Consider the following 25,441-nt stretch of genomic DNA (forward strand, 5'->3'; position numbering starts at 1 on the left):
AGCTCCACTCAACAGCACTTGGCACACACGACACTAAAGTAGACTGTGTGTCAATGTTTAATGTGCGGACATCAAATTGCTCTCAAGCAGTCAGTCCATTTCTAGAGAATGCGTCAACAACAGCACTGTTTATTTGTTTGAAAGTCAGCACCTGACCACTAAATGTGCCACCCTGCATCAGTGAAATGTTCTCTCATCGCATCTAATGTAAACACTCGGGGGAAAGTAGAGGGTAACAATTGGTTGCGAAAATTCTCTCGACAGACTCAACTCTCAGCACGTGCCCATCCATGTAATCACCACGTGGGCAATGGCAACACACTGGTTTTCAGGCCCAGTGGCGCTCTACTCATAACTAGCTTCACTGCAGCGCTGCAATTGTGAAACGACTGTGGGATCAGGTGCTGTCCGTGGTCCTGAAACAGATTAAGCTCCACACACAGCTGCCAGCAGAGAGACACAACCCACACAGCCTCACACCAAGCGTGGCCAGCAGAGAGACACAACCCACACAGCCTCACACCAAGTGTGGCCAGCAGAGAGACACAACCCACACAGCCTCACACCAAGTGTGGCCTTCACTTCTTCAGCTTCTGCTCACGCACTACCTAACTTCATCCAATCCCGCACTACCTAACTTCATCCAATCACGCACTACCTAACTTCATCCAATCCAATAAGTCAATAAGTGGCTCCATGTGCGCTATTGAACTACCCTGAATCTCAGGAGCACACCAGAGGAAGGGAGGCTGGATTGTAAATTAGCTGGTTTCCTACACTACCAATTAAAATCCCTGTTGAAAGGGAAATCCTTTCAGAAAGCACAGGGTAAAGAGGTAAATGCTTAAAAAGAGGTAGCACAGAGAAAAAGACATTTAGTTGTTGCCTATCATTTTTTCAGTTTTGATCAATTCTGGTCTCCAGGTACATAGTCACAGCATCCTGAAGATGGACAGGCATTTTCTCTGTGCTTGCCGAGATTGCTTTGCACTCGCTATCCACCTTCCACAATTGCTCTGTTCTGCTTTGGCTTGTCTCCTCTGTCTTCAGGTCTGCTAGTTCTACACACTTGCACAGAGGAAATCACTGAGTGGGTGCTTTTTGTCCCTTTTACCCCCATGCTGTTGGGCTGCTGTAAAAATTGCTAGTATTTTTCTGTATGGCAGTAAAAGGTGGAGGAAGAGCTTGTAAAAATCTTTCAAAGCAAATCATTAAAACTCAGAGATTTCTTTGGCTATGGAGATGGCCTAGTTAGATTAGATAGACTTGTGTCACATAAAATGAAGCATTTTCTACTGCTTTGTTTTGACAACACTGACTTAACTTAGGCTGGCAGACTAGTATGAACAGTGATGAGACTGACATGATGCATTTCATGCAAAAAATAAAAAATAATCAAAAATTGCTCTTCGATAACCATCTGCGAGCACCTAATAGACAGATCAAAGGCCATTTCTACCAATCCCTTTCATCATGTAGTGAATGAACCATTTTGAAAACACGCCGATTTCCCCTCGACATCATCTTTTTCCAGTCCTCCAAAGCCAAACTGCCTATCTAGCATTGGGACTTTAGACTCCTCTCTGCCTTGCTGAATGACTTAGCTGAGGTACGGAGCACTTATCGCTTATCCCACAGCCAAATGAAGGTTCTCTATTAAATAAGTATGCTGAAAACCTGAGGGGTAACCTCAATGTCTAAAAACGGCTTTACAGCATCCAGACGCCTCCAGTGTAACGCTGTGTGTTACTGCCACCCTCAGGCTAAGGGGTAGTATAGCATCTTGTGCATGTGGGCTCAGGTGCAATCAAACTGCCAGACATGATTAGCAATCTATGTGGGGCTCACATAAATCTGCTCGTGAGCAGCTCAAACCTTGATGACATCTATAAAATACTACAAGTGTGCATAAAATGTGGTCACCTCACCTCAGCCTCACGTGTGACAGAATTTCAATTATGACATAATTTAACTATGTGTACGGTACGTGTGATAGATCATAGCGCATTATGACAAATGCATGGTGCCCACATGCACGCAAGGTTGTAGCTAAACCTGCCACTGAACAGAAACTGTGCAGCAGGCGTGCCTCGGGTCATAGCAAACAAATGAGTTCTGTAGCAGACAAAATGTCCAATTCAGTGAGGGCCCACTCTGCACTCCCGTCACGTCCTCGGGAGTGTCAGCAGCCTCCAGGGCCTGACCATGGGAGCTACTGGGGAGAAAGATCAGGACTTTGGGGTCCTAGGGGGCGCTCTGTTATCTGAGCTTCAGACTGAATACATTTATACAAAAAAGCACAACAATCCACTGGGAATTACAAGACAAGGGACTGTGCCTTGGGTCTTTAGAATTGTTTAGTTATCTTTTCATTTCTGTTACATTGAAATTCATTAAAATGCATTATCATTTAAGTCAATAACTACGAAATGCGAAACTTTGTCAGGAAACATAAGTAGTATACAAATTAGCATTTCATGGTATGTTAATATTCACACAATTCATGTGGAACTCATTAAGGACATAAATCAACTGACGTCGTAAAAAATGAAAATATAAGAACTTTGCAATATATAAGCCAACAATTTCATCTCCTCATTTGGTATGATTATCAACACCTTTTTCATCACTGTCTCAGTCAGCTCAGTGACACCTCAGAGAGCCAGTGTGATGGAAAAATGAAGAAAGAGTTCATTCACATGGCCATATTCTAGTCAGAAACGTCTTCAGGCGAATGTCAGTTAACTTGTGAATTAACAGAATAAACTTATCATTACAAAATCTAAAAATCCATTCCCATCACCAACAGTATGCTGGTGCAGTAACCTGAGCAGTTCTTCTAATTGAGGTGAATGAGCTTATTCAGAGGGCACCTTTCAGTGCAGGCATGGGCCTGCTGCTGCTCATGTTCTCATGTTCTACTCTCGGTTCTCCTGGTCCTCCACCACTCGAATGAGAGTGGCAGGATCCAGGTGGAAAAGAGTGTACAGTTCCCTTTCTCTCCTGAGGGTGGCGCTGCGTTCCACCTTGGTGCATTTGGAGCTTCGGTCTGCCGTCACCTCCTGAAGCTGCCTGTAGAGGGCGCCGCACTGCTGTTCCAGCTCCCGCACAAGCTGAGTCAACTCCTACATCAGAGGGAGGAAGGGAGGGAGGGTGGAAGAGAGGGAGAGAAAGAAAGAGAGAGAGGAGAGAAAGAGAAATAGAAAAGGGACAGGAGGAAGATGAAGGACAGAACAGAAAGGATGACAAGAAAGAAGTGGTGAGATATTAATTGCTTTTTGATGGCAAAATATGGATACATATGATTCATCCTGTTTTTGAAGGCCTCCAGTACTCTGATGTGTTTGTAGTCTGTCCCTTTTCTGGACTTTCGTCGTCCTACAGCATTTAATTATTGACAGAATCCCAGCACCCCAACCTAAAATCCACAGCGATAGACTAAAATGGTGTGTGATGAAACTGTCTGTCAGCATGTGTGTGTTGAGACAGCATCAGCATGTGCTTAGCATGCGTGTGCAATGAAACTGTGTCAGTGTGTGCTTAACAAGACCATGTAAGTGTGTGTGTGTGTGCGCGCGTGTGTTTGCTTTAAAACCTTGATGGTCAGCATGTGTGTATAAGGAGACGGTTGGCGGGTGTGTGACCTGTCTGTGTGGCGCTCAGACATACCCGTGCACTAGGGCAGAGCTGGGAGGGGGTGGCGGCTGGAGAGGCGGACGCCGCGGTGCCCTGCGGGGGCTCCAGCCACTGTTCCAGACGCCTTCCGTCCCTCTCCAGGCCCGACACCAGCTGCAGCTGCTCGGACACCGCCTCGCTCTGGGCCTCGGCCAGCTGCTGGAGCTCGGCCTGACGCTCGGAGGCCACAGTGCCGATGTCGGCCGCACCAGCCAACCAGCCGTCTGTCTTCTCAAGAGCCTCGCACACCTGTAGTAACCTGCACAAACGGTAGAGCATGGGTGCATTGAGTGAAAGAGGACCGCAGAGCATGTGTGCATTGAGTGGAGGAGGCTAGACACAGAGAGAAACAGAACCGCAGAGCATGTGTGCATTGAGTGGAGGAGGCTAGACACAGAGAGAAACAGAACACCTCCCAGCACCAATTTGCCTGCACCTTCATTGAGATCTTTTTCCATAGCATGACTACAACATTTACAGCTATTACATTACATTAATACACAGGATTAGATGTTAAAATCCCTTATGCCAAAATCCAAAGTAAAAACACATTCAGAAGCCGCTACTCAAATTAACTTTAACAAGCATGCTACCCACAAATCTGCCAACAAATGGTCACAAACACAAGACAAATGGCCCATCCAACAGCAGTATATAGCCTTTCTTAAATCTGCTACATGTCACATGATACCACGAGTAGTGCTGCCACTAATGACTAATTTTCTAACGACTAATCTTTCGACTAATTTTGATTAGTCGACTAATCTAAACGACTAATTTTTTTAAAAATCAAGTGTTTGTTATTTTGTTGTGTTCGTTTTATTTTGAACTCAACTAAAGGGAAAACGTAAAATATATATCAACCTACTTTTGTTAGAAGCTGTATCACTGTAAGTAAACTGTTCAAAAACATTATGTATTAAAAAAAAACACCCATTTAAAATGCTACCTTATGTCAGACCTTTGATAGACTTTATTTGTATGCCAGTGTTGCCATGGACATAGACAACTTCTTTGACCTGAGGCCCGGTCATGGCATACTTTGGGCCCACCTACATGAACCCACCCCTCATCAAATTATCATTATATCACATCATAGTTATTATTGTTACTATATTGTTATACATGCACTTCAAAGCAGCCAGTGTTTAAAGTGCTAACATTGTTCACAAAAAGTTTGTGAAAACATGCACATCAGAGGACTGCTTTACTAATGTAAAATGTAATTACAATAGTTCCATTGCTTTTGCATGGTTGCATGATAAATACAACAAAACAATCAAAACAACAGCAATTATATGGGTGTCATCGTTTTGAGATGTTTCCCTCATGCAAGCATCATACACTGGTAGGCAAATGGAAAGAATATTGACATATTTAATTATGCCACAAGCTTTTAGCCACGTTATTCAAATGACTATACAATACTCTAGATAGTGTATAGTCTGTGCTCTGTTTTTATGGAAGTTGCATAAATCCACATTGTTCTATTAAATGTAGTTTCATAATTAAATAGCCTTCCAATAGGATGAATTGGAGCTTTGCTACCAACGTTATCAAGTGGTTTCAGTTTCTCTCGCGCATTGAATGAACGCTCATACCACAAAGTATTTCCTACTGATTGCAGAAACGTTTTCTCGGTCCGCGGTTCCTTGATCAATTGCGCAGCAAATTATCAGATGAAGCCCCGGGAATAATTTCACTCCGCGGATCCCGACAAGCAGTGTCCACGTTACGGCCGGTGCTGGTCCGCGCTGCCCATAGTTTGAGAAACGCTGGACTTTGAAAGGCGACAGGAGTTGAGGACTTTGCAAATGAGCCTAACATCAGCATGTTCAAACCAAGTAGGCTACAGGCACTTTGCGCGTCTTACCACATAGGTTACCTCACTTTATCAGTTGGCTTGAATGACATGCCGTTGCGTTGTCAACTTGAGACACTCTTCACTTCATTTATTTCAATTTCCACAATACTATATTAGTCAGAGTCTGGACTAGCGTAACCTACTAGCTTAGCTCCCCCCACTTAGCTCTGCCTAATAATGAATTGCGCTGAAAGCAGGCAGGCACGCAGCTTTGCTGCTGGCGTTAACAGTGTGCGTGCATAGCAGGGTTTAAAACATGACTGCCAAAGTCTTAGTAGCCTGTTTAACATCCAAAGACAGTCATTGTACTTTTCAAGAGTTAATAACATAGTTAATATAACATTACAGTGAGCCGTTTGAGACCAAAAATAAATAGGCGGTCAATAGTAAAACGACTCTTCGACTGAAAAAATTGCCGTCTAATTTTCATGGTCGATTAGGGCGACTAATCGCGGCAGCATTAACCACGAGCAGTTCATCAACCTGTTGTAGAGGACCTTTTATGATAATAATGATATGATAAATATGAAAATGTGATTTTCTTGTTTTGACTGTTGGTGAGCTTTGATGCTTATTTAAGTGTGATGAATACTGTGTCCTCTTTCTGAATGAACCCACTCTGTGACGTCCATTACCTCTTTACTGTGGGGTCAGTGGAGCTGAGGACGGGGTCAGCCTGCGGAGCATCTTCCTGCAGCCGCTCCAGCCCTCTGGAGCGCTCGGTGGCCCGCGTCGCCTCCTCCCTCAGCCCCAGCGCCAGGCTCCGTATGTGGGCGGCCGCCTGCGTGTGTCCACGCTGCTCCTGCTGCAGCGCGTGCTCGAGGAGGTCCAGCTGGGCCTTCTGCCACAGCAGCTCCCCCAGCAGACGCTCCTGCAGGCGTGCGTGCTGCGCCGCCAGCTCCCCCTGCTCCACCGTGTGGCCCCTCAGCACGCCGGCACACAGCTGCTGGGTGCGCCGCCACAGTGCCGAGCACACGCGCTCCTTAGCTAGGGCAGGGCCGCCGTCAGGGTCGGGGGGCGACAGCTGGGACACGGTGGAGAGAGAGAGGAGCCTTGTCAATATTAGTGTCAGATTATTACAATAAAGTAATAAACTCCTGTACAGGATTAACATTGTCAGGAATGATGTTAACATGGTGTCAGTGGTGTCTGTATGCTGTAAGAAGTCAATTATTTTGTAAGGGTTGCACAACATTCTGGTACATTGCGTGCAACTATTTGTCTAATGTTACAGACAAATGTTTATACATTTGCAAATGTAAATACAATTGGTCAACAAAATGTAGATATAGCATCTTAAGTGACTATTGCAGATTCTCATATTATTTCTCATTTTGCTTTACTTTTTACTTTATTTTACTGTGTACTAAGTACTAAGTGTGTATCGTAATAACCTCATCATCAACCTTTGCACCACTTTTGCAACATTTACATATCAGTAAAACATCAAATAAAGTAAATACAGTATCAAGTAACTACATCCATCTCCTGTTTTTGTCATGTCATGGTGTAAGTGATGTAAGCGGAATGTAGTAGAGTATATTTTGTTCCTCCAATCTGTGCATCTCACCAGGTTAACAGGACGGTATGTGCCTCACTACTCAAACAGAACTCGCCTGAGCCGTTTCTCACCTTTACGTTTGAATGCCTTTGCTGGCTGAGCCACTCCTTGGCAGCACTGGCTCCAGCCTCCTCTGCTCGCGCCTGGAGCAGCTGTCCCTGGAGCAGCATGTGTGCCGCCTGCAGCTTGCCCATCTCATTCCTGGTGTGGAGGTGCTGCGCCTCTCCCCCATCCACCACCTTCTTCTCCACCCCATGCTTTTCTTCCAGCAGGGTAGATCTCGCCTGAGGTGAGGGTAGCCAGGATGAGTTAGATTTCAGATTGTTAGAATTGTGTAAAATCATAAGATAGTCGATAGTTCAAATTAATCTCTGAATAAAGAGGTCACCCCTACCTTGTAGTGATCCATAATGCACTGATGGGTGAGATGTGACTTGTGTAGGTACGGCTCCAACGGAAGCTGGGAGAGCAAAGCAGCTGAAGGCATCACGCTCGGATCCATCATCATCTGCTCCTGCTGTTGCCGCCCCGCTTCATCCTCGTTCATCAGTGTGAGCCTCTGCAGCCTGTCCACCTCCTCCTTCAGGTCCTGGAGTGCAGCGTTGGTGGCCATGTTCTCCCTGGCGATAGCCTTGACTGTGTCCCCTCCTTCGTCGCCCTCACTGTAGGACTGGCTCTGCGTGTAGCCCGTTACGGCCGCGGCGTGGTCGTCCCTCGCGAGCCTCAGGCACTGCAGCTGATGCAGGCGCTTCTGCCTCAAGCGCTGGTGTCTGCGCAGCTCCTCCAGCTCCACCTGCAGCTGCTCCACGCTCCTACCCTTCAGTTCATCTTCCTCACTGTTCTCCTCATCTCCACTGTTCTCCTCAGGCCCTGCAGGACCTTTCAGGAGCTCCATCTCCTCCAGGACTTGCTCGGTCAGGATGGGTTTACCAGATGCCTCTAAGGCATGGTAAGCCTGGTATTCTTCCTCTGACAGGACATTCTGAGAACTCAGACTGCTGAGGAATTGCATGAACTCCTTGTTCTCTGGTGTACCGTCAAAGATGTTGTCGAAATCTGAGGGATTCAGGGAAGAGGCTTCTGGGTAACCCAGGTGAGCCAGAATCTCCAGGAAGCGAGCCCCATTCATCATAAAGTCACGTTCACTCAAGTAGGATCAACTTATACACTAAAGAATGAGGAGAGAGATTAACTAGTTCACTGCTTTAGGAACAATAACAACATAAACAATAATAATACAATACAATGGGCATTCAAAAGTGAAACTATTATGACAATAAAGATAAATTAATTTTCAAACCAAAGCAGCAGCCACAAAAGATCCAATGCTAAACAACAGTGTGTATGGTTAAGTTAAACAAGTTAAAAGCATGTATTAATGTGTTCAACTGCACACTTTAGAACTGAAAATATTAACAACGGCCAACAACAATGCTGCCCTAGCAGTGTAAACCATGACATTCACCAACCACTAATGGTTTGTGTCTACATTTCACAACGTCAGCTACATTAGCTGTCTGAACAGTTAACCAAACAAGAACGTTATGCTTTACGCTAGCTACTCTTACCCAAGTAATAAACAAACGAATTAGTGAGTTAACTGATATCTTTGAACCCAATTGCTGTTCAAACGTTAGATCATGATCATATGTTTTTAATATGCTTAAGCTCATAGATTGTATAACAGTATAACAGCCTATGCTTCAGCTAAGTCAAAGAGTACTTATATACTCTTTGGCTAGGTTTAGCTAATGTTAGTTTAGCTAGCTGGCAGAGATGTAAATTATTAGAAAGTTCACTGTTGACGTTGTGTAACAGAGAAGCTGGTTTTCTTGCGAAAACGTTTCATGACACAACACACAACATAACATTAACGTTACCTGAAAAACTGGAAAAGGCTGATTAATGCTTGCTGTTGCTGAGACTTAGTTTACTGTATACATATCGGCACATATCATAGGTACATATCCGTCTCTAAGTGCAAAAAAACCGCCAGTGTGACATCAGTGAGCTATACTACGGCAAGTGGTAGAGGACAAACAGTATAGAGCAACTGCGTCTGATTCCGTCTACAATTTGTGATTCCGTCTAAAATTTGACTAGAAGATAGCGTGCCGTGTGTATTTATCCTGACATGAAAAGTGTCATAAAGAAATATAATGGCAGAAATCAATCTGCTTAAAGGGGTGGTTCAGGATTTTGGACATAGGACCTAATTTCCAAGTAAGCAAGTGTGATATTTATCAGTGGAGACCGTTTTCAACACGTTTCATCCAGTCGTTCTAATTGCAGAGTTCGCAGGTGCTAGGCTAGCGCAAGTCAACGGTATGTGCTAGCCTGCCACTAAAAACAGTCTTACCTACTCCAAAGGACACTCGAGACACTGATAAATATCACACTTGCTTACTTGGAAATGAGGTCCTATGTCCAAAATCCTGAACCACCCCTTTAAGCAAAAACACCGCCCCCCAAACAAGATGAGATTGAAGCCTATCTTAAATTATTACATAGCCTACTTTACTAAAAATACTGTCTGTTTCCAAATCGTTTCCTCTGGTAATTGTAAAGGAAATGCATAATTTTCAACAGATTTTTGTAATATCATATTTTAAAAATATATTCAGTAAAACCGGTTGCCACTGAGGGGAGCCATAGGGCTTATGTGCATTGTGGTGCATAGGCATATCATTTGGACAAAGTGCCTTAACTTTAGGGTTTAAATGTTTTCCAAGTGTGATAAGTTACAAGTGCAATCAGCATGATTGCAAAAAAAAAAAAGAAGTACGCATAGTTTGTGACGTGTGTGTGCAGTCCATCCCTCTCCTTCAGTGCACAAACATAGCAAAAGTATGCCCAATGTTGGTCTCCCGACTAGTTGATAAAGTAGACTGTTCTTAGGTGGTTATGGACAGAGCCCATATCAGTCTTTTTGTCCCCAGACTATTTATTTATTTCCATGTCTTCTCCAATAGACAATTAATTTCCACACAAAAATAAAAGGCAGGGGATATTATTTTATCTCGTTGACAGAACAAATAGCCTACTTTTCAGGCTTCAGGCTTCGCTTGCTTATGATCTCCATCAATGTTTAGAGTTTTTGGAGTGTTTCACTGTATAAACTAGAAAGATGCCACAGTGATTCTCCACAACACCAGTAAATTTTCCCTTCAGGAAAATGAACACAGACGGAAAGATTTTTACATGGTCAGAGATCATCGAATTAACCAATTGAAAAGGCTCGTTTGCTTAGACAGGAAAAGGGTCAGACGGGACAAAGACGAATCAGCGAGTGCAGTCTCTATGACAGATTAGTAATGCAGCCAACCACGACGTGGAGTGTATTTTTCTTCCTGTAGGTGGGTGTGTGCTACCTGTGTGAATGGGCGAATTCGATAGGAGGAAGTTAGCAGGTTGGGGAGAAATAATGTTCGCTAGTCAGGATTTTTATTGGCATTTATAATGCCTGTATTGAGTATTTCAATTAATCGTTTATAAAATGCAGAGGACAAACAAGATCACGTGTTTATACTGTGTATTTTAGTCTTAATACTAGAGTATACGTGGATACACATCGACCGTGTCTATCAAACGAAGACACTCGCCAAGAAGACCATTGAAAAACAATGATAAGTTAGCCAGCTTGCCAACATCTACCGCGGTGGAAAAAGAAAAACCTAAGCAGTCTTCTCGGCGGCATGCAGTGGAAAGGATGAAGAGACCTGAAATCAACGGTAATAAATGCAGTTTGTTGATACGTTTATAAGGCCTTCTGCGTTTCGTTATTGTTAACCAAAATAATTTGTATTTAGTAACATTGTAGCTATCATTACGTTAGCTAACGTTACTCGGTTGTGTGTGGCCTAGCTAAGATACTTATCCTAGCCAGCTAGCAATCAAGTGGCTAACCTAATATCAAATACGATTTGGAGGTTCCTAAAAACCCAGGGGACATTATAGTAGGTATAACTAGCCTCCCAGTAAACTGCCAGGTTACCATAGCAAGCTGGCGCACGTTGGAACTAACGTTACATTTCTTTTTTGAGGACTCGGTTGGAAACATCTGTGTAGTTTTTTGTCACTTGTCGTTCTTAGATAGCATTGACTATAAGACCTAACTATACGTTAGGTGTTATACGCTCATTTAATGGTAATGCACAGTTAACTTGGCCGTTTTGTCAGCCTCTTTAACTGAATGTTAGCTTGACAGCTATCCAGCTAGCCCCCGTTCTTTAAAAGAGTTTTGGGGCTAACGTAATCGAACCTTCATCCAAGTCACTAACGTGATCATACTTTTAGCTAACGTTACCAGCGATAGCTATTTCTTACTAATTGAGATGGGGTTTTTTATGAGCAAACCCAATTAATGCCAATATTCTTTTGTCTAGTAACATTAACGTTGCAGACTGCAGGATCCTCTTAAATAATATCTTCATCAAAGCTAACTTCGTGGTGATTTAATAAACGTATCGATAGCTGATGTTGTCGTTAGCTTACAGTAACGTCAAGACCTCTAACGTCAACGTTGTATGGTCAACTTGTTTTCGAAATCTGATGGTCTTCGTTAAGGTGAGATTGATTAGCTGGTAAATGTTTCTGTAAATAAACGCACCAGCCACGTACGAAACTCTAACCTCAGCATACATTACTGTCAACCTAAGGCCAGCTGTAACCATACCTAACTTTGGTAACCTCAGTGTTGAAGAGGGAGTCAGCCCCTGGTCAGGCACTGTGAGTCCTAGCTCACACTAACGTTAAACGGTTTTAACGTAACGTTAAGGTTTATTTTGTTATTGCAGTGGTTAACCGTATCCAATTAGGAATGCCAAACTGATCATTAACCACTAATGATAGTTATCTTAATCATAGCATCGTATGCATGTTGCTACAAATGATACCGAATGCACCCCTGTGAGTATTTGCTAACGTTTCTTGACTTTGTTACCGAGCTATTCTTGCTAAGTAGTTAGCGCAGAGTTTACCACATGGTGCGGCTAAAAATGTAGTTGATTTCCTGCATTGCTATGTTGGGATACATGGTCTAGTTTGTGTTTTAGCTGAATACGTCAACTTGATTTTAGATAACTGACCTACGAGCACTCGAACAGTGTACTGTAATGTTATTGGAATAATGCAACACTGTAAAGGTTTATTGGACTAGCATGTTTAGCTTCAGATGTTCTATCAAACTGTCATGTTCTGCATATGTTATGTGTGTTATGTTATGTAAAACAACATGTCCTATTTCAAATTAACTAGACAGCAGGTTGTACTGTTTTGTTTGTGTTTTTTGTAAATGCATAGTTAGGTATGGTAGTATGCCCTTTACTGTCTATGAGCTTGACCAGGGCTTCCTGACACAGTTTTGAATGTATTGATTTGATCACGTGAATTCGAAGTTGTTGTTCTTCTCTGTATGAACATGATAATGCCTCTCCCTAGCCTGCATTTAAATCTACTGTCTGTTACTCTGCTGATTATGCAAATATTGTTGTCTTATCTAACAACCATAACAATCATCTTATTCAATGCCCATTCTAGGATGTGCAAAAATGAAGAAAGACCCCCAGTCACCCTCAGTGGAAGTGCCACTATAGGGACGGTGTAAAGGGGGAAGCTACAAGTAAGCAGTGTTCGGCTGCAGCCTTATAGGAAGCTTTACGGCCTTGGCGTGAATGATCTGAAGGGGACCATGGGCTCTCAGGCGCTTCAGATACTCCGTCAGGGTGTGTGGGCTTCACTGACTGGAGGCTGGTATGTGGATCCCCATCAAAGCACCTTCTCCAACTGCTTCCATCTCTACCTCTGGATATTCCTCCTGGCCTTTCCCTTCTTATTGTACATGGTGAGTTTCATGCAGCTCCTCTGGTAGTCAAGTTGTTAATTGTTGGAAATGTACAATGATTAGCTCAGATTATTTGTTTTTGTTCCTACCCCCCCCCCCACCCACCCACCCACTGTCATCCTTGCTGAATCTGATTGAAGTCACTGATCACATCAGTGAAACACACCTGCTAAATCAAGAGATTGTTAATGTTAATACACTCGCTTAAACCCAGTTCAGTTGGTCAGTTTGGTGCAGGGGTAGATAGAGATCAGTGTGTTGAATATGGGTAGTTAAGAAAGGATTGATGTTGAGAACAGTTAGTAACTATGAAACGAAGACTGTGTGTTTGTTTACGTACAGTGCGGTGTATATATCAACATGCTTGATCGGTCTTGAAGGGACATTGTCCTCATCTCTACATCCTATGGAAGATTCGATGTCTACATGTTGGACTTGTACTTATAGAGCAGTCTGATGAGACAATATGACTAATAGACTTACTCTCCTTAATTTGTTCACATTCAGGCTCTGCCACCCAGTTTGGTGGTGGCAGGCGTGTACTGTGCAGTGGTGGCAGCCTTTTTCACTGCCATAAAGGTGGTGAACTTTCGCCTCCATGCCATGTTTGACCTGGGAGAGATTGTGGAGAAGAGGCAGGCCTCACTCACCCCAGACAACCAGAGGGTGGAGGAGGGAGAGGATGGCTCAGGAGGACATGATGGAAACCAACGCAGGTCGGTGCATGCAGGACCACACGGTCTTCTCTCCACATGTCTTTGGCTGATGCGGTGTAGGCTCATTTGTGATCAATTGTTGGCTCATCTGGGGTTCATTGCGTTGCCAGGGACAGCAGTGTTGGTGTCGAGATGACTGTGTTCCGGAAGGTCAATTCAACCCCTCCTGTTCGCTGCAGTTCCCAGCACTCGTTGTTTGGACTTAACCAAGTGTCGGTAAGGATCAATAACCCCTCACTAGAGTGGTTTGTCAGTAAGTCAGTCAAAAGAATGGATAAGGTGTATGAAATTTACATCTTGCTTAAAAAATATATAGGATATTCACATTCCTTAGGTCTATCCTCTATTTTCTTCTTATTACTAATACATAGTAATGAATATTGTTCTCTTGGGCTAATGTTTCTTTTCAGGAATTTTTGCCTCAGCTTGATGACACAGCAGGATCAAAAGGTATTTGCACTGTCAAGTTATTCCAGGGAGATGTGTTCAAAGAGACTGGGATGTGGAGTTATTTTCTATAACATTCAAATGAAGGCTGAGTATCATCAGATTGGCTAATAATAGAGAAGAGGTGTTTTTTTTAGTGTCCCAGATTCCTTGAATGTGTGTTGTGGCCTGGCTCCTGTCAGGGAATGGTTTAATTTTAGTGTGTATTTACCAAGGGACTACTTGATGTGGCTGATGCTATGAGAATTTAGGCTGAGCTTTTAAGACACACTTTCCTTGTTTCCTTGCTTATATCCCAGATATCAAGGAGCTAATGCGAGAACAGGGTAGTAACAATGTGATACTGACGTCTGCACACCGAGAGGACCTCCGCCACAGCTCACAGGACACTATACGTAAGCCCTCTAGACTCCCCACCGTGTGCCACAGACATGTACTCTTTTAGATAATAGGCCAGATCAAATCTTTCATTAAATCTATGCATTTTAATGTATATATCCGATATAAATGTTTTGACATAGATAAGCTATGAGAATCTGATTGCACATACTGTATGTATATGTTTGTCTACACCTGCTTTGAAAGATCTACTTTTGTGATGGTGATGTCTCTTTATAGGCGCTGGCAGTGTTGTTCAGTCGTGCCTGGCCGCTGCTTCAGGCCTCATGGCCGACTTCCCCGGCCTGATGGGGGTCGGTGGAGTCATGTCTGGTGGATTCAGCAGCCTCCACCCGAGTGGCTGCCCCTCCATCCCTCCCTCCCCTTCCAGCCAGGGGGACGGTGAGGAGAAGGAGCCGGTGGAGGAGGACTGTGGGGTGGAGGAGGACGGGCCCCTGGAGCAGCTGTCCCAGCCCAGCCCCGAGGAGGACCGGCTGGGCGGCTACTCCCCGCTGGGCCCTTCGGCCGAGTCGGAGAGCCTGGGCGACGCGCCCCTGAGCCCGCTCATCAAGAGCAGCCTGAGCGAGGAGCTGAGCGAGAACTTGCTGGGCCTCGGCCTCGACCCCGTGACCTTCGCCCGTGGCAAGGAGCATGCGGGCAGCCGCGGCGGCATAGCCATCGCGGCCGGATCTACGGACAGCTGCTTCAGTGGAGGGGGCGCCACTACGGATCGCGAGACCCTCAGCACGGTCAGCAGCTACCGCAGCGAAAAAACGGACTCGACCCAGCTGGAGAGCCCCTCCCTGGGCAAGCCCAACCTGCCGGCCTCCGCAGCGGCGTCCTTTGCCGGCGCAGGCCAGGGAACAGGGGGGGACGCTGCTGTTGGGCCACTGCTGGACACCCCCTTGCACGGCGGCAGCGACACGGATGATCTCTCGGACAGCGAGCTACTCCAGTCGCCTTCCAAAGAGCTCTCGCCCGGGCAGGGCCTGGACCGGACTCTGGTAGAGGGCGAGGACTTGCCCGCCCTGCCCAGCGACATCCCCGCGCAGTCCCCGCGCCTCCCGGACTCGTCGCCCTCCAGCAGCGGCGGCGGCAACTCGGGCGTCTGCGACGTGGACCGCGGCGGCGCCGTGGCCGTCCCCCCTCTCCCCCCTCCGCGGCAGGCCAGCTCCGTCCCCTCGGGCCTAGCTCTGGGGCTGGTGTGCTCGGAGCCCACGCTGCCCATCACGTCCCCGCCCTTCCTGCTGTCGGACCAGGCGTCCCTGCAGGCGCAGCAGCAGCAGCAGCAGCAGGTGGTGCGGCCCAAGGACCTGAAGCTGCTCCGTGGCGGCAGTGGTGCGGGCAGCGTGGACCACAGGCCCGGCCGGCGGAAAGCGCCCCGCAAACGCGGCACGGCCGGGAGCAGCAGCTTCGACTGCGGCTCGTACCGCCGGCACCATCACCACGGCCACGGGCAGCACCGAGACTACATCCCCGTGCGCAGCCGGCTCGGCGCGAAGGCCTACAGCGAGAGCCTGTTTGAGGATTCGAGCGACGACGACGACGACGACGGCAGTGGCAGCGACATCAGCGCCGGCTCCAGCCTCGGCTCTCAGCGCCACTACAGCTCGGACGACGACGACGACGACTCGAGCTCCTCTACCTCCTGCTACTCGCCTGACCTGGCCAACGCCGCCATCACCGCGTCCACCCCCGCCTCGGCCAACCCGCTCGGCGCCCGGGACGGGGCCGAGGGCTCGGAGGCGGCGGGCCCTTCACACCCGCGCGGTGCCCAGAGGTCGTCCAGCACAGCCAGTGCCAAGACCCACGCCAGGGTGCTCAGTATGGACGGAGGTGGCGGCGGCGGCAGCCACACCAACGTGGGCTCCCTGGCGTCCACGCTGCTGCCTTTGCCCCCCGCGGCCTCGGCGCCCGCGCCAAGGCCCCTCACCATCTCCAAGTCGGACCTGGAGGCACGGGCGTTGCCCTCGGACGGCTTCGCCAGGGCACACCACCGACTGGACTCTCTGGGGGGTTCTTGGGCCGGTAATCAGACGGGCTGGAGGGCCGGGGAACTCGTAGAAGAAGGAGCTGTCGGAGGAGGTGAGTAGCCCATCTCCTCTGCTTATTGCTGATGCTGCTGCTGATGATGATGGTGTGTGTCTGTGTCTGTGTCTGATCGAAGGATATTAAGCCAAGAGAGCGTAATTGATACTACCCACTTATATGCCTTGGCTGTGGTGCATTGTAGTGTTGTTATCCACTAAGGTCCAGTGGGACTGCATTCCTGTTGTGAAAGAGTTATGTCTGATGTAGTCATGTGAAGATCCAGCTGAAATGATAAAAGATAAAGAAGAGTCAGGTGTGCTGTCTTGTTTACTTGCACTGAGAGCAGGCTGCCTTGCTGGCCCCTTTGTGAACAAGGCTGACTCCTGACTCCTGTATGCTACTGGTCCAAACCAGACTCCTTTACTGCATATTCATCCTAAGCAGGAAGTTCGAATCGGATAAAGTTCAGATGTGGCAAATGGGTCAATAGCCAACATGTTGTTCAAAAATTCTCCCTTCAGGTTGGTGTCAAACATTGTAGTCACATTGGTGTAGTAGGTAATGCCTCTTGAAAAGTGACATGTTGGCCTGTTGCCTTGAAAACCATGAACAAAATCACTTGAATTGCCCAGAACCAAAAGTCATTGTTTTGACAAAATTGTTATTAATTGTTAGAGGACTACCCTTGTTGCTGCTCCACCAAGTCCAGTAAGAGTAGTTTAAATTGCCTTTATGTAATTTAGGCTATGGCAGAACTACAACACTTCATAGGTCTGTTTTGCAGGGAATGTAATATGTGCATTTGTGGTAGGATTGTAGTATTCTTACACAAGGAATGGCAATAGTTATAACTAACTGTTGTTGGGTGTATCTTTCCCGTGGTTGCTGCATGAGGTTGCACTGTTCCCCATCAGAACTGTGTTTGATCTCCGTCCATGAACTGTGTGTGTGTGTTTGCAGCGCTGGGCCCAGAAGAAGGCGGTAAAAGGGACTCTGTAAGCAGCGTGAAGAGAACCCAGGCCATCCGCCGACGCCACAACGCCGGGAGCAATCCCACCCCTCCCCCCTCGTCCATGGGATCCCCTCCCAGGTATGCCTGCTAAGCGTCTCCAGTTTCCTGCAGCAGGAGCACTGTTATCCCCAGCAATAGTATCCCCTAGGAGTATTATCCCCTAAGCGGTTGTGTGCTTCCATACCAGATAAGTTGGAGAATACTGGCAACACAAGTGTGCAGCCATTTGAAGGCTTCAGATCAGTTAATTAAATGAGGTTTGCTGCTGCTTGCATTCAATAAAGACTGGCAGTCAAATTGGGTCCTTTGGGGGGGACTAGGAGATCGCCCAGCCTGGCACTTTGTGATTCCAATGACGCCCAATTATGATGTCTTCAGCTAAAGGAGCTCCTTGCAGTGCGTGCTGGAGTTTGAGAGTACTGGCTCGTTTGATCTCACTACCTCCATCTTTTCTCCGTCTTCTCAGCCTGCAGGACCTCCAGCGCACGCGCACCTCCTCCCACTCGCGCACGCGCACCCTCCCCCTCCCCTCGGCGCTGCAGTTCGCCTCCTCGCTGCTCCTGCCCCGCTCCGGCGTGCACGAGGCCTCCACCTTCGACGACACGTCAGAGGGGGCCGTGCACTACTTCTACGACGAGAGCGGTAAATCTCAAACCTGTGGATCTCCAAACTGTAGCACACCAGTAGCTTGTGTAATTACATTTGTATGAGTGAATAGCTTGATGGTCTAACCGTTACAAACAATTTTTCAGTGACATGCATGTTTGTGTAAATCTAAATAAGGCCAGTCAATCTAGCTCAAAAAGACAAAAAATTTGCAACAGAAATTGCAAACCAGTGGTCTCATGGTTCGTATTGGTCCTAATACCCTCCTGAATCATGATGCCGCGTAGATGGAGTGGAACATATTTTTTTTTTAGAGATTAAAGGCCAAAGTTGTGCCCAACACTCTAACAGTAACACTGTCAATACACTAGATTCTAGATAGACAACACTTTGACTTTGACTTTGAGACAAGTGATGACATGACATGCTTCTGCTGTCCGCAGGAGTGAAGAGGTCATATACATTTGGGCCGGCCGGTGGTGGTTACGAGGACCCAGTGCAGTAAGTTGCTCTTTGTCCATCAAGCGTTATCCGACAGTGGTCAGTCTGAGGGAGTGCAATGCTCACCTGCTCTTTGCTCTCGGTGTCGCAGGGAGCGCGAGCGCCAGTCGCAGTCGTCCAGCTTCACCTCCACGGACGTCCAGGAGGGGGGGCCGGTGCTGTCCGTGCTGCAGCCCAGGCCTGTGGCACTGCTGGGCATGCAGGGCATGCAGGTGCGCCGTGTGCCGCTGGAGATGTCTGAGGTGAGCCCACAGCTGTCCAGCTCCACCAGCGGAAACGTCCCAACACCAGGCTTTTGTCCTCTCTAGGCTTGTGTGCACATGTTCCAAAGCTGTCAGCATTAACATAATAATCCTATGGACTAGAAAGACCTGATTAGCATCTGATTATTGTCAATTGTCCGGCCCTCTAGTTTGACATGGATCACGAGTCCCTTCACGAATCTCAGGAAAACACGCTGATGATCGAGGAGAAGGCCAAACCCAAACAGTACTACCGCTTTTGGGTGCTACCGGGGAAATGGCTCAGAGTTCGCTATGACCGCCTGGCACTCCTGGCTCTCCTCGACAGGTGAGCTATAAGACCTGGTCAATAACTGCCATGCTTTACATACTGTAGTGCTGCTAGATGTAAAGATAGATAGATAGATAGATAGATAGATAGATAGATTCTTTCTTTCTTTCTTTTCTTTCACTGTAAAAACACAGTTGTGTTGCAGAGAACCTTGTCAGATTGATGGTCTTGTTTTTAATGTTCAATTACATGTGCTCTTGCAGTGTGATTTGGTCAGTGTTGCCTTGCTTGGAGGCCTGTTCCTAAATATTTGCTGGAATCATGCTAGTGTTGTGAGAGTGCGACATCCTAAATCCTAAAGGCCATGGCCATCATGGAATGTAGTAAATGCATTTAGTCTGCAGATTAAGTATAAACTGATATAGCTGATTTAATAGAAACTTGTTTAATATAAACCCTTACCACACTTTGATGTCAGCTGGTCTAATATTAAAGGAGCACGCCACCGTTTTATGAAATTGGGTTATTCTCCGTCTCCCCTAGAGTTAGATAAGTGAGCAAAAAAATGTCTGTCTCCATGCATGCAATGTCTTAGTCCGGGAGTGCCCCCGCTAGCTTAGCTTAGCATAGTGAATGGAATCTTTCGTTGCCGGATAGCATGTTGTGAGTAAAAGTGAGCCAACAAATAATTCCTTCTTGTGGTGGCGTGTTCCTTTAAATGAGGAACTTAGAAGGACACCTAGAAGGTCGTGCAGTAATATAACTGGTGACTGTGCGAATGCCTTTGCTTCAGGAACCGTCGCGTTGGGGAGAACGTGTTTGCAGTGGTGCTCGCCTGCCTGGTCGCTTTCCTGGGGTTCCTGCTTCTTCTACAGGGCTTTTTCAGGGACATCTGGGTTTTCCAGTTCTGCCTGGTCATAGCCAGCTGCCAGTACTCCTTACTAAAGGTCAGAGTTCACCCTTTTGCCCTTTTGAGAGCAAAGATCAATTTTGAGTCTGATTAGTTCATTTAAGGTTTTGTTTCCTGATAGTCTGAGTACACTGAGTCTCCACTAATCACTGACTTCTGTATCTCTGTAGAGTGTTCAGCCAGATGCAGCCTCCCCAATGCATGTAAGTACAAATAGAAAAGGAAGGTGAATGCAACACATGTCTACACATTGTGGTTCAAATGTTATTTACATTGTGAAATACAGTAAATATAATTTAGGAATGTAATAAAATAAGTATACAAATATAATACACAATGTTATCGAGGCAATAAAGCAAAGTGACAGGACGTTTTATGTGTCCTCAGTAGCAATAAAGGAAGCATTACCAATTACTACACAGATAAGGACCAGATATGCTGCAATTCAGGTGTTGTTTTGAGATTGGATCCCTCTGACGGACTGTAAAGGTGTGTGAACTTCCTTGTGCTCAGGGCCATAACTGGATCATCGTGTACAGTCGCCCCGCCTACTTCTGCCTGTGCTGCGCGCTCATCTTCGTCTTTGACCTGGGCGGCCGCTCCACCCGCCTGCAGCCTTTCTCCCTCTACGGGGTCACCTTCTTCTCGGCGCACTTCCTGCTTTGTGCTCGAGACGTACTCATTGGTCAGTTGCCAGAAAACGACCAGTCCGCATTCCCGTCATGGAACATATTTTTTGCATGTTGTGTCACTGTAGAGGCGTGACGTGTTGATGTGCCTGATGGTGATTTGCGTACTTCCTCCTGCAGTGTTCACCCTCTGTTTTCCCGTCATCTTCCTCTTCGGGCTTCTACCTCAGGTCAACACCTTCCTCATGTGTCTGCTTGAACAGGTGGATATGCACATATTTGGAGGAACAGGTGAGCGTCCGCCGCAGAGATCAGGAACCATCAGCATCAGTGTACAGCAGTGTTTTTAAATGGGGAGAAACATTACGGTCACTTTGGATTTGTTTCCCCCCGACTCACTGTGTGTCTCTGTCTCCTCCTGCTCTGTGATTTCCTGACTCACTGTGTGTGTGTGTGTGTGTGTGTGTGTGTGTCCCTCTTTTCAGCCACCACAAGCCCTCTGTCATCCGTTTACAGCCTGATCCGCAGTGTACTGGTGGCTGCCCTGCTCTATGGCTTTTGCTTGGGCGCCATTACCGTAAGCGAAGCTTCAACACCGCTCTCAGAAATCAGAATATGAGGGGTTCACAAAGATATAACTTTAAAACCATTCTATTTTCATACATTTGTGTGTGTGTGTGTGTGTGTGTGTGTGTGAGCAGGTCAGCTGGGAGGAGCAGCATGTACCTGTCCTGTTCTCAGTGTTCTGCGGGCTGCTCTTGGCCCTGTCGTACCACCTGAGCCGACAGAGCAGTGACCCCACCGTCCTCTGGTCAGTCCTCACCCCCACCACCCTTTACTCACTCCTCAACATTCACCCCCACCACCCTTTACTCACTCCTCAACATTCACCCCCACCACCCTTTACTCACTCCTCAACATTCACCCCCACAACCCTTTACTCACTCCTCAACATTCACCTTACACTCTTACACTCTCAAAAATAAAACGAATAAGGAATATGTGCATTTCTAAAGGTGCTTGAGCTCTGTTAGACATTGGCCTCTAGGACACTGCTGTGGCAGTTAAACATCCATTGCCTCATGGTCTTGTTGTTAGACCCATTAAGAATGTTTTGCTTCTCTCTCTCCCTCCCTTCCTCCAGGTCTTTTGTGCGCTCCAAGTTCTTTCCAGAGCTGGAGAGCCGAACTCCTGAGGATCCTCCTGTAGAGATTAAAGATCCCCTCCCTGATAAACTGCGCAACTCTGTGGTAAGGCGTCCTCACTCTAACGCTACAGACTAGGCAGTGCGTCTATTCAATGCTTCTCTCATGTGCGGCTCCTGTTTTTCTCCGTCACTTGCAGAAAGAGACTTTGCACTCGGACCTGGTCATGTGTCCACTCATGGCCATCATCACCTTTGCCATCAGTGCCAGCACTGTCTTCATCGCCCTGCAGGTCAGTGCAGTCCAGCCTGTAGCACCTCACCACAGAGAATTTGGGACTAACGGTGTAAATTAAGAACCATAACTATAATATATGCACCACTACACAGCAGATGAAGGATCTTCTTACCACATTATATCTTGGTGTACTTATGCTTATCTTTCTGGAGATGTGCACAGAAAGCTTTGAGTTTAGCAAGTATGTAGGCGAACAACATTACCTCAGTTGGTTAAGCAGACTACTATTATGGATTTGTGTTGCAAAATCTGTTCAACAAATGGTGTGAAATGAATGATGATTATGATGGTTGTATAGTATACAGCTATGTTTGTGGATTAAACTGAACCTATTTTGTATCCTCTGTGTCCTCTCCTCCTCTCCTTCTCTCTCTCTCCTTCTCTCTCCTCTCTTTCTCCATCCTCCCTCCTTCTCTCTCTCCTTCTCTCTCCTCTCTTTCTCCATCCTCCCTCCTTCTCTCCCTCCTTCTCTCTCCTTCTCTCCCTCCTTCTCTCTCCTTCTCTCCCTCCTTCTCTCTCTCCTTCTCTCTCCTCTCCCTCCTTCTCTCCTTCCTTCTCTCCTTCCTTCTCTCTCTCCTTCCTTCTCTCCCTCCTTCTCTCCCTCCTTCTCTCCCTCCTTCTCTCCCTCCTTCTCTCCCTCCTTTTCTCTCCCTCCTTCTCTCTCCTTCTTTCTCCCTCCTTCTCTCTCTCTCTCTCTCTCTCTCTCCTCCCTTCTCCAGCCTGCTCTGAGTTTTGTGCTGTACATCCTGGCCGGCGTGGTGGGCTTCCTGACCCACTACCTGCTGCCGCAGCTCCGTAAGCAGCTGCCCTGGTTCTGTCTGGCCCACCCCGTGCTGCGCTCGCGCGAGTACAGCCAGTTTGAGGTCCGCGGTGAGTGTCACAGCCATCACAACCAGGTTCCTCAGAGACGCAGTGCACATTTTTTGCCGTCTGTATACACGCCTGATTTAAAGTTCTCAGGCACTGTGCTGGAATTCAGGGGTGGGCTGGGCTGTTTTAACATTTGAAACTAAATAATCTTGTACAATGGCTTCAACATTTTTGAAACATTTGTAATTGCTTAAGGTTTGTGGAAGGGTTTAATAAAACAAGTCCATAATGTTTTGAGGGGTAATAGCAGGCCATGATGGGGGGGGTCTTTGAGTCTGATATTGTCTCTCTTCCTCAGATGCGGCCCAGCTGATGTGGTTTGAGAAGTTCTACGCCTGGCTGCAGTGTGTGGAAAAGTACTTCATCTACCCTGCAGTGGTGCTCAATTCTCTGACCACCGAAGCCCATGCTGTCGGACGCAGCCCGGACAAGGCCGGCACCTAGTAAGCATCTCTGGCTCTCATAATTTGTCACCTGAAACATGGGCCGGGTGGGCCAGAGTCACCAATTTTATGATGCCAGTTCAACTCCCACAGCTGAGTTAATATCATCTGGACCAGCACTGCACTCTTGTTAGCACCATTATTTACAGTTTTCCGCAGTTGCTTTGTTGCTTTTCTCAGATCAGAATGAAAATTCTCTTAACTATTAGTTCAACCTCCACAACATTTAGTCATTTGTGCACATCATAGTAGCAATGTCTCCTTCCTCTGAACAAATTGCAAATGCTTTTGAACATGTATCAGTTGCTTTGTCATGTCAGTCAAAATGAACTATACTTATGGATGCTGAATAGTCGTTCCCAATAAAACTAATAGTCTTCATTTCATTGCTTGAGTCATTACATACAAAATTGGTGAACTAGTTATCAAATTCTGTGACAATGCTGTAGAATTGCAAAGAGCATATATAGTAAAACTGTGAAACTTACATATTCAGTGTCTTGTACTCACTTACTCCCCTAACCTAGACCTTAAATTTCCACTGGGGATCAATAAAGTATCTATCTATCTAACTAACTACAGCAATTTGTAACTTTACTGTAGTTTTCGAATGGCTGTACAAGTACTGTATAGTGCTGTCTTGAGCATTTTCAGGTAGTGTCTCCCGAGTTCTGACCTTTTTTTTGCATTGGAAAACACTGAGAGCATAAACTGTCGTAATGAAAACATGACAAAGCCATTTGACTATCTTGTTCATAAACGATGGTGTCAAGACTTCCCATTTTGATGACACTGGCAGTTTCATTGACATAAATACTTGCTTTTGAGAAATGGACTATCCATTTTGAGCAAGTGACGTGCTTTTGTAGGTTATCCACTAGGTTTTGCAGTTTGCACTAATTGTTTTGAGAAATGCACTAACTGCTGTGCAAATGTTAATAGTGATGTGAGAAAAACTGTAACTTTGACTCTCTTCCTAAAACTTGTCTCTGTCTCCCCCTAGTGGCCGTGCGCTCTTCATCTCCCTGGCCGGCATGAAGCTGCTGCGCTCGTCCTTCTGTGCGCCATCGCTGCAGTACGTCACCCTCTGCTTCACCGCACTCTTCTTCCGCTTCGACTACCCCCACTTCTCCGAGACCTTCCTGTTCGACTACTACTTCATGTCCATCCTCTTCAGCAAGGTTTGCATCTCACCTCCCCCTCCATTCAGTGCGCTTGCCATTGGTTGTGTACCGTATACAGATTATCTGCATGAGTAATATTGGAGCAGATGTCACATGAAAGGCTTGACATCAACCCATTCCAAATGGCACACAGAAGGTGATTTTGTGTGTGTGTGTGTGTGTGTGTGTGTGTGTGTGTGTGTGTGCAGCTGTGGGACCTGCTGTATAAGCTGCGGTTCGTGCTGACCTACATCGCCCCCTGGCAGATCACCTGGGGCTCTGCCTTTCACGCCTTCGCTCAGCCCTTTGCTGTGCCTCGTATCCTTCTCAGGGGTTCTGCCCTTGGCATTTCTGTTTTAAAAATCATTTTGCCATTCATCCTGGCTACACTACTGCCTAGGTGTCTACATTGTGTTCTTTGGTTGTTTAACTTAATACAACCCATAACTGATCAATATATTCTTTTCAGGGTTGGAGTTTTTTTAGGTGTGATTATATGCTAAGAGTTTTAGGTGTGATTATTCATGATAAGCGAGGATTTAAGATCTTCAGTACTGTATTCACTGAGGATGCATGTAACTCTACTGGTGTGACTGCTGTGTTGCTTAACCGTGGCCCTGTTGCAGACTCCGCCATGTTGTTTGTTCAGGCTGTGTTCTCTGCCCTCTTCTCCACACCGCTCAACCCCGTCCTGGGCAGCGCCGTCTTCGTCACATCCTACACCCGCCCTGTCAAGTTCTGGGAGCGCGACTACAAGTCAGTTACGCACCCGCTCAGCTGAGTGTTCAGTGACCTCCACACATCAGGACGTGCCCACCCAGAGTGGTGCCTAATGATT

At 46.6% G+C, this 25,441-nt stretch overlaps 2 protein-coding genes across 4 annotated transcripts in view; one reads left to right on the top strand and one right to left on the bottom strand.

Annotated features, from left to right (window-relative positions):
• Window positions 1–2,046: 2,046 nt before the first annotated feature.
• Window positions 2,047–9,170, bottom strand: LOC121708775 (HAUS augmin-like complex subunit 3). Its single transcript, XM_042091660.1, has 6 exons — window positions 8,981–9,170; window positions 7,495–8,268; window positions 7,172–7,384; window positions 6,175–6,563; window positions 3,670–3,934; window positions 2,047–3,125 (listed from the first exon to the last, which is right to left on the bottom strand). Exons 2-6 carry the CDS (start codon window positions 8,230–8,232, stop codon window positions 2,919–2,921), a joined length of 1,812 nt encoding a protein of 603 aa, XP_041947594.1. The 5' UTR covers window positions 8,233–8,268; window positions 8,981–9,170; the 3' UTR covers window positions 2,047–2,918.
• Window positions 9,171–10,438: 1,268 nt separating this feature from the next.
• LOC121708774 (pecanex-like protein 1) overlaps window positions 10,439–25,441 on the top strand; it is a 24,192-nt gene continuing 9,189 nt past the window's right edge. For 2 of the 3 annotated variants that reach the window (XM_042091657.1, XM_042091659.1), the window contains exons 1-25: window positions 10,439–10,831; window positions 12,639–12,942; window positions 13,450–13,658; window positions 13,769–13,874; window positions 14,069–14,108; window positions 14,405–14,500; window positions 14,724–16,568; window positions 17,475–17,604; window positions 17,993–18,168; window positions 18,576–18,633; window positions 18,725–18,875; window positions 19,046–19,203; window positions 19,940–20,093; window positions 20,227–20,259; window positions 20,570–20,741; window positions 20,866–20,976; window positions 21,171–21,262; window positions 21,387–21,496; window positions 21,830–21,935; window positions 22,030–22,122; window positions 22,847–22,997; window positions 23,296–23,440; window positions 24,444–24,621; window positions 24,813–24,921; window positions 25,230–25,359. In XM_042091657.1, coding sequence (XP_041947591.1) covers window positions 12,790–12,942; window positions 13,450–13,658; window positions 13,769–13,874; window positions 14,069–14,108; window positions 14,405–14,500; window positions 14,724–16,568; window positions 17,475–17,604; window positions 17,993–18,168; window positions 18,576–18,633; window positions 18,725–18,875; window positions 19,046–19,203; window positions 19,940–20,093; window positions 20,227–20,259; window positions 20,570–20,741; window positions 20,866–20,976; window positions 21,171–21,262; window positions 21,387–21,496; window positions 21,830–21,935; window positions 22,030–22,122; window positions 22,847–22,997; window positions 23,296–23,440; window positions 24,444–24,621; window positions 24,813–24,921; window positions 25,230–25,359 — 4,706 coding nt within the window. In that variant the 5' untranslated portion in view covers window positions 10,439–10,831; window positions 12,639–12,789. Of the gene's footprint in view, window positions 10,832–11,159; window positions 11,667–12,638; window positions 12,943–13,449; window positions 13,659–13,768; window positions 13,875–14,068; window positions 14,109–14,404; window positions 14,501–14,723; window positions 16,569–17,474; window positions 17,605–17,992; window positions 18,169–18,575; window positions 18,634–18,724; window positions 18,876–19,045; window positions 19,204–19,939; window positions 20,094–20,226; window positions 20,260–20,569; window positions 20,742–20,865; window positions 20,977–21,170; window positions 21,263–21,386; window positions 21,497–21,829; window positions 21,936–22,029; window positions 22,123–22,846; window positions 22,998–23,295; window positions 23,441–24,443; window positions 24,622–24,812; window positions 24,922–25,229; window positions 25,360–25,441 lie in introns of those variants that run through there. The other variant, XM_042091658.1, reaches the window with a different exon arrangement.

The sequence above is a fragment of the Alosa sapidissima genome, chromosome 5, assembly GCF_018492685.1.
Source record: "Alosa sapidissima isolate fAloSap1 chromosome 5, fAloSap1.pri, whole genome shotgun sequence".
Classification (NCBI taxonomy): Eukaryota; Metazoa; Chordata; class Actinopteri; order Clupeiformes; family Clupeidae; genus Alosa; species Alosa sapidissima.

Bases quoted from the DNA above. Each gene is read 5' to 3' on its own strand.
- LOC121708775 (XM_042091660.1), bottom strand. From the start codon at position 8,232: ATGATGAATGGGGCTCGCTTCCTGGAGATTCTGGCTCACCTGGGTTAC. The intron at 7,385-7,494 runs GTAGGGGTGACC...CCCTCACCTCAG, and splicing joins GCATTATGGATCACTACAAG to GCGAGATCTACCCTGCTGGA. The intron at 3,935-6,174 runs GTAATGGACGTC...CCGTTTGTGCAG, and splicing joins ACTGACCCCACAGTAAAGAG to GTTACTACAGGTGTGCGAGG.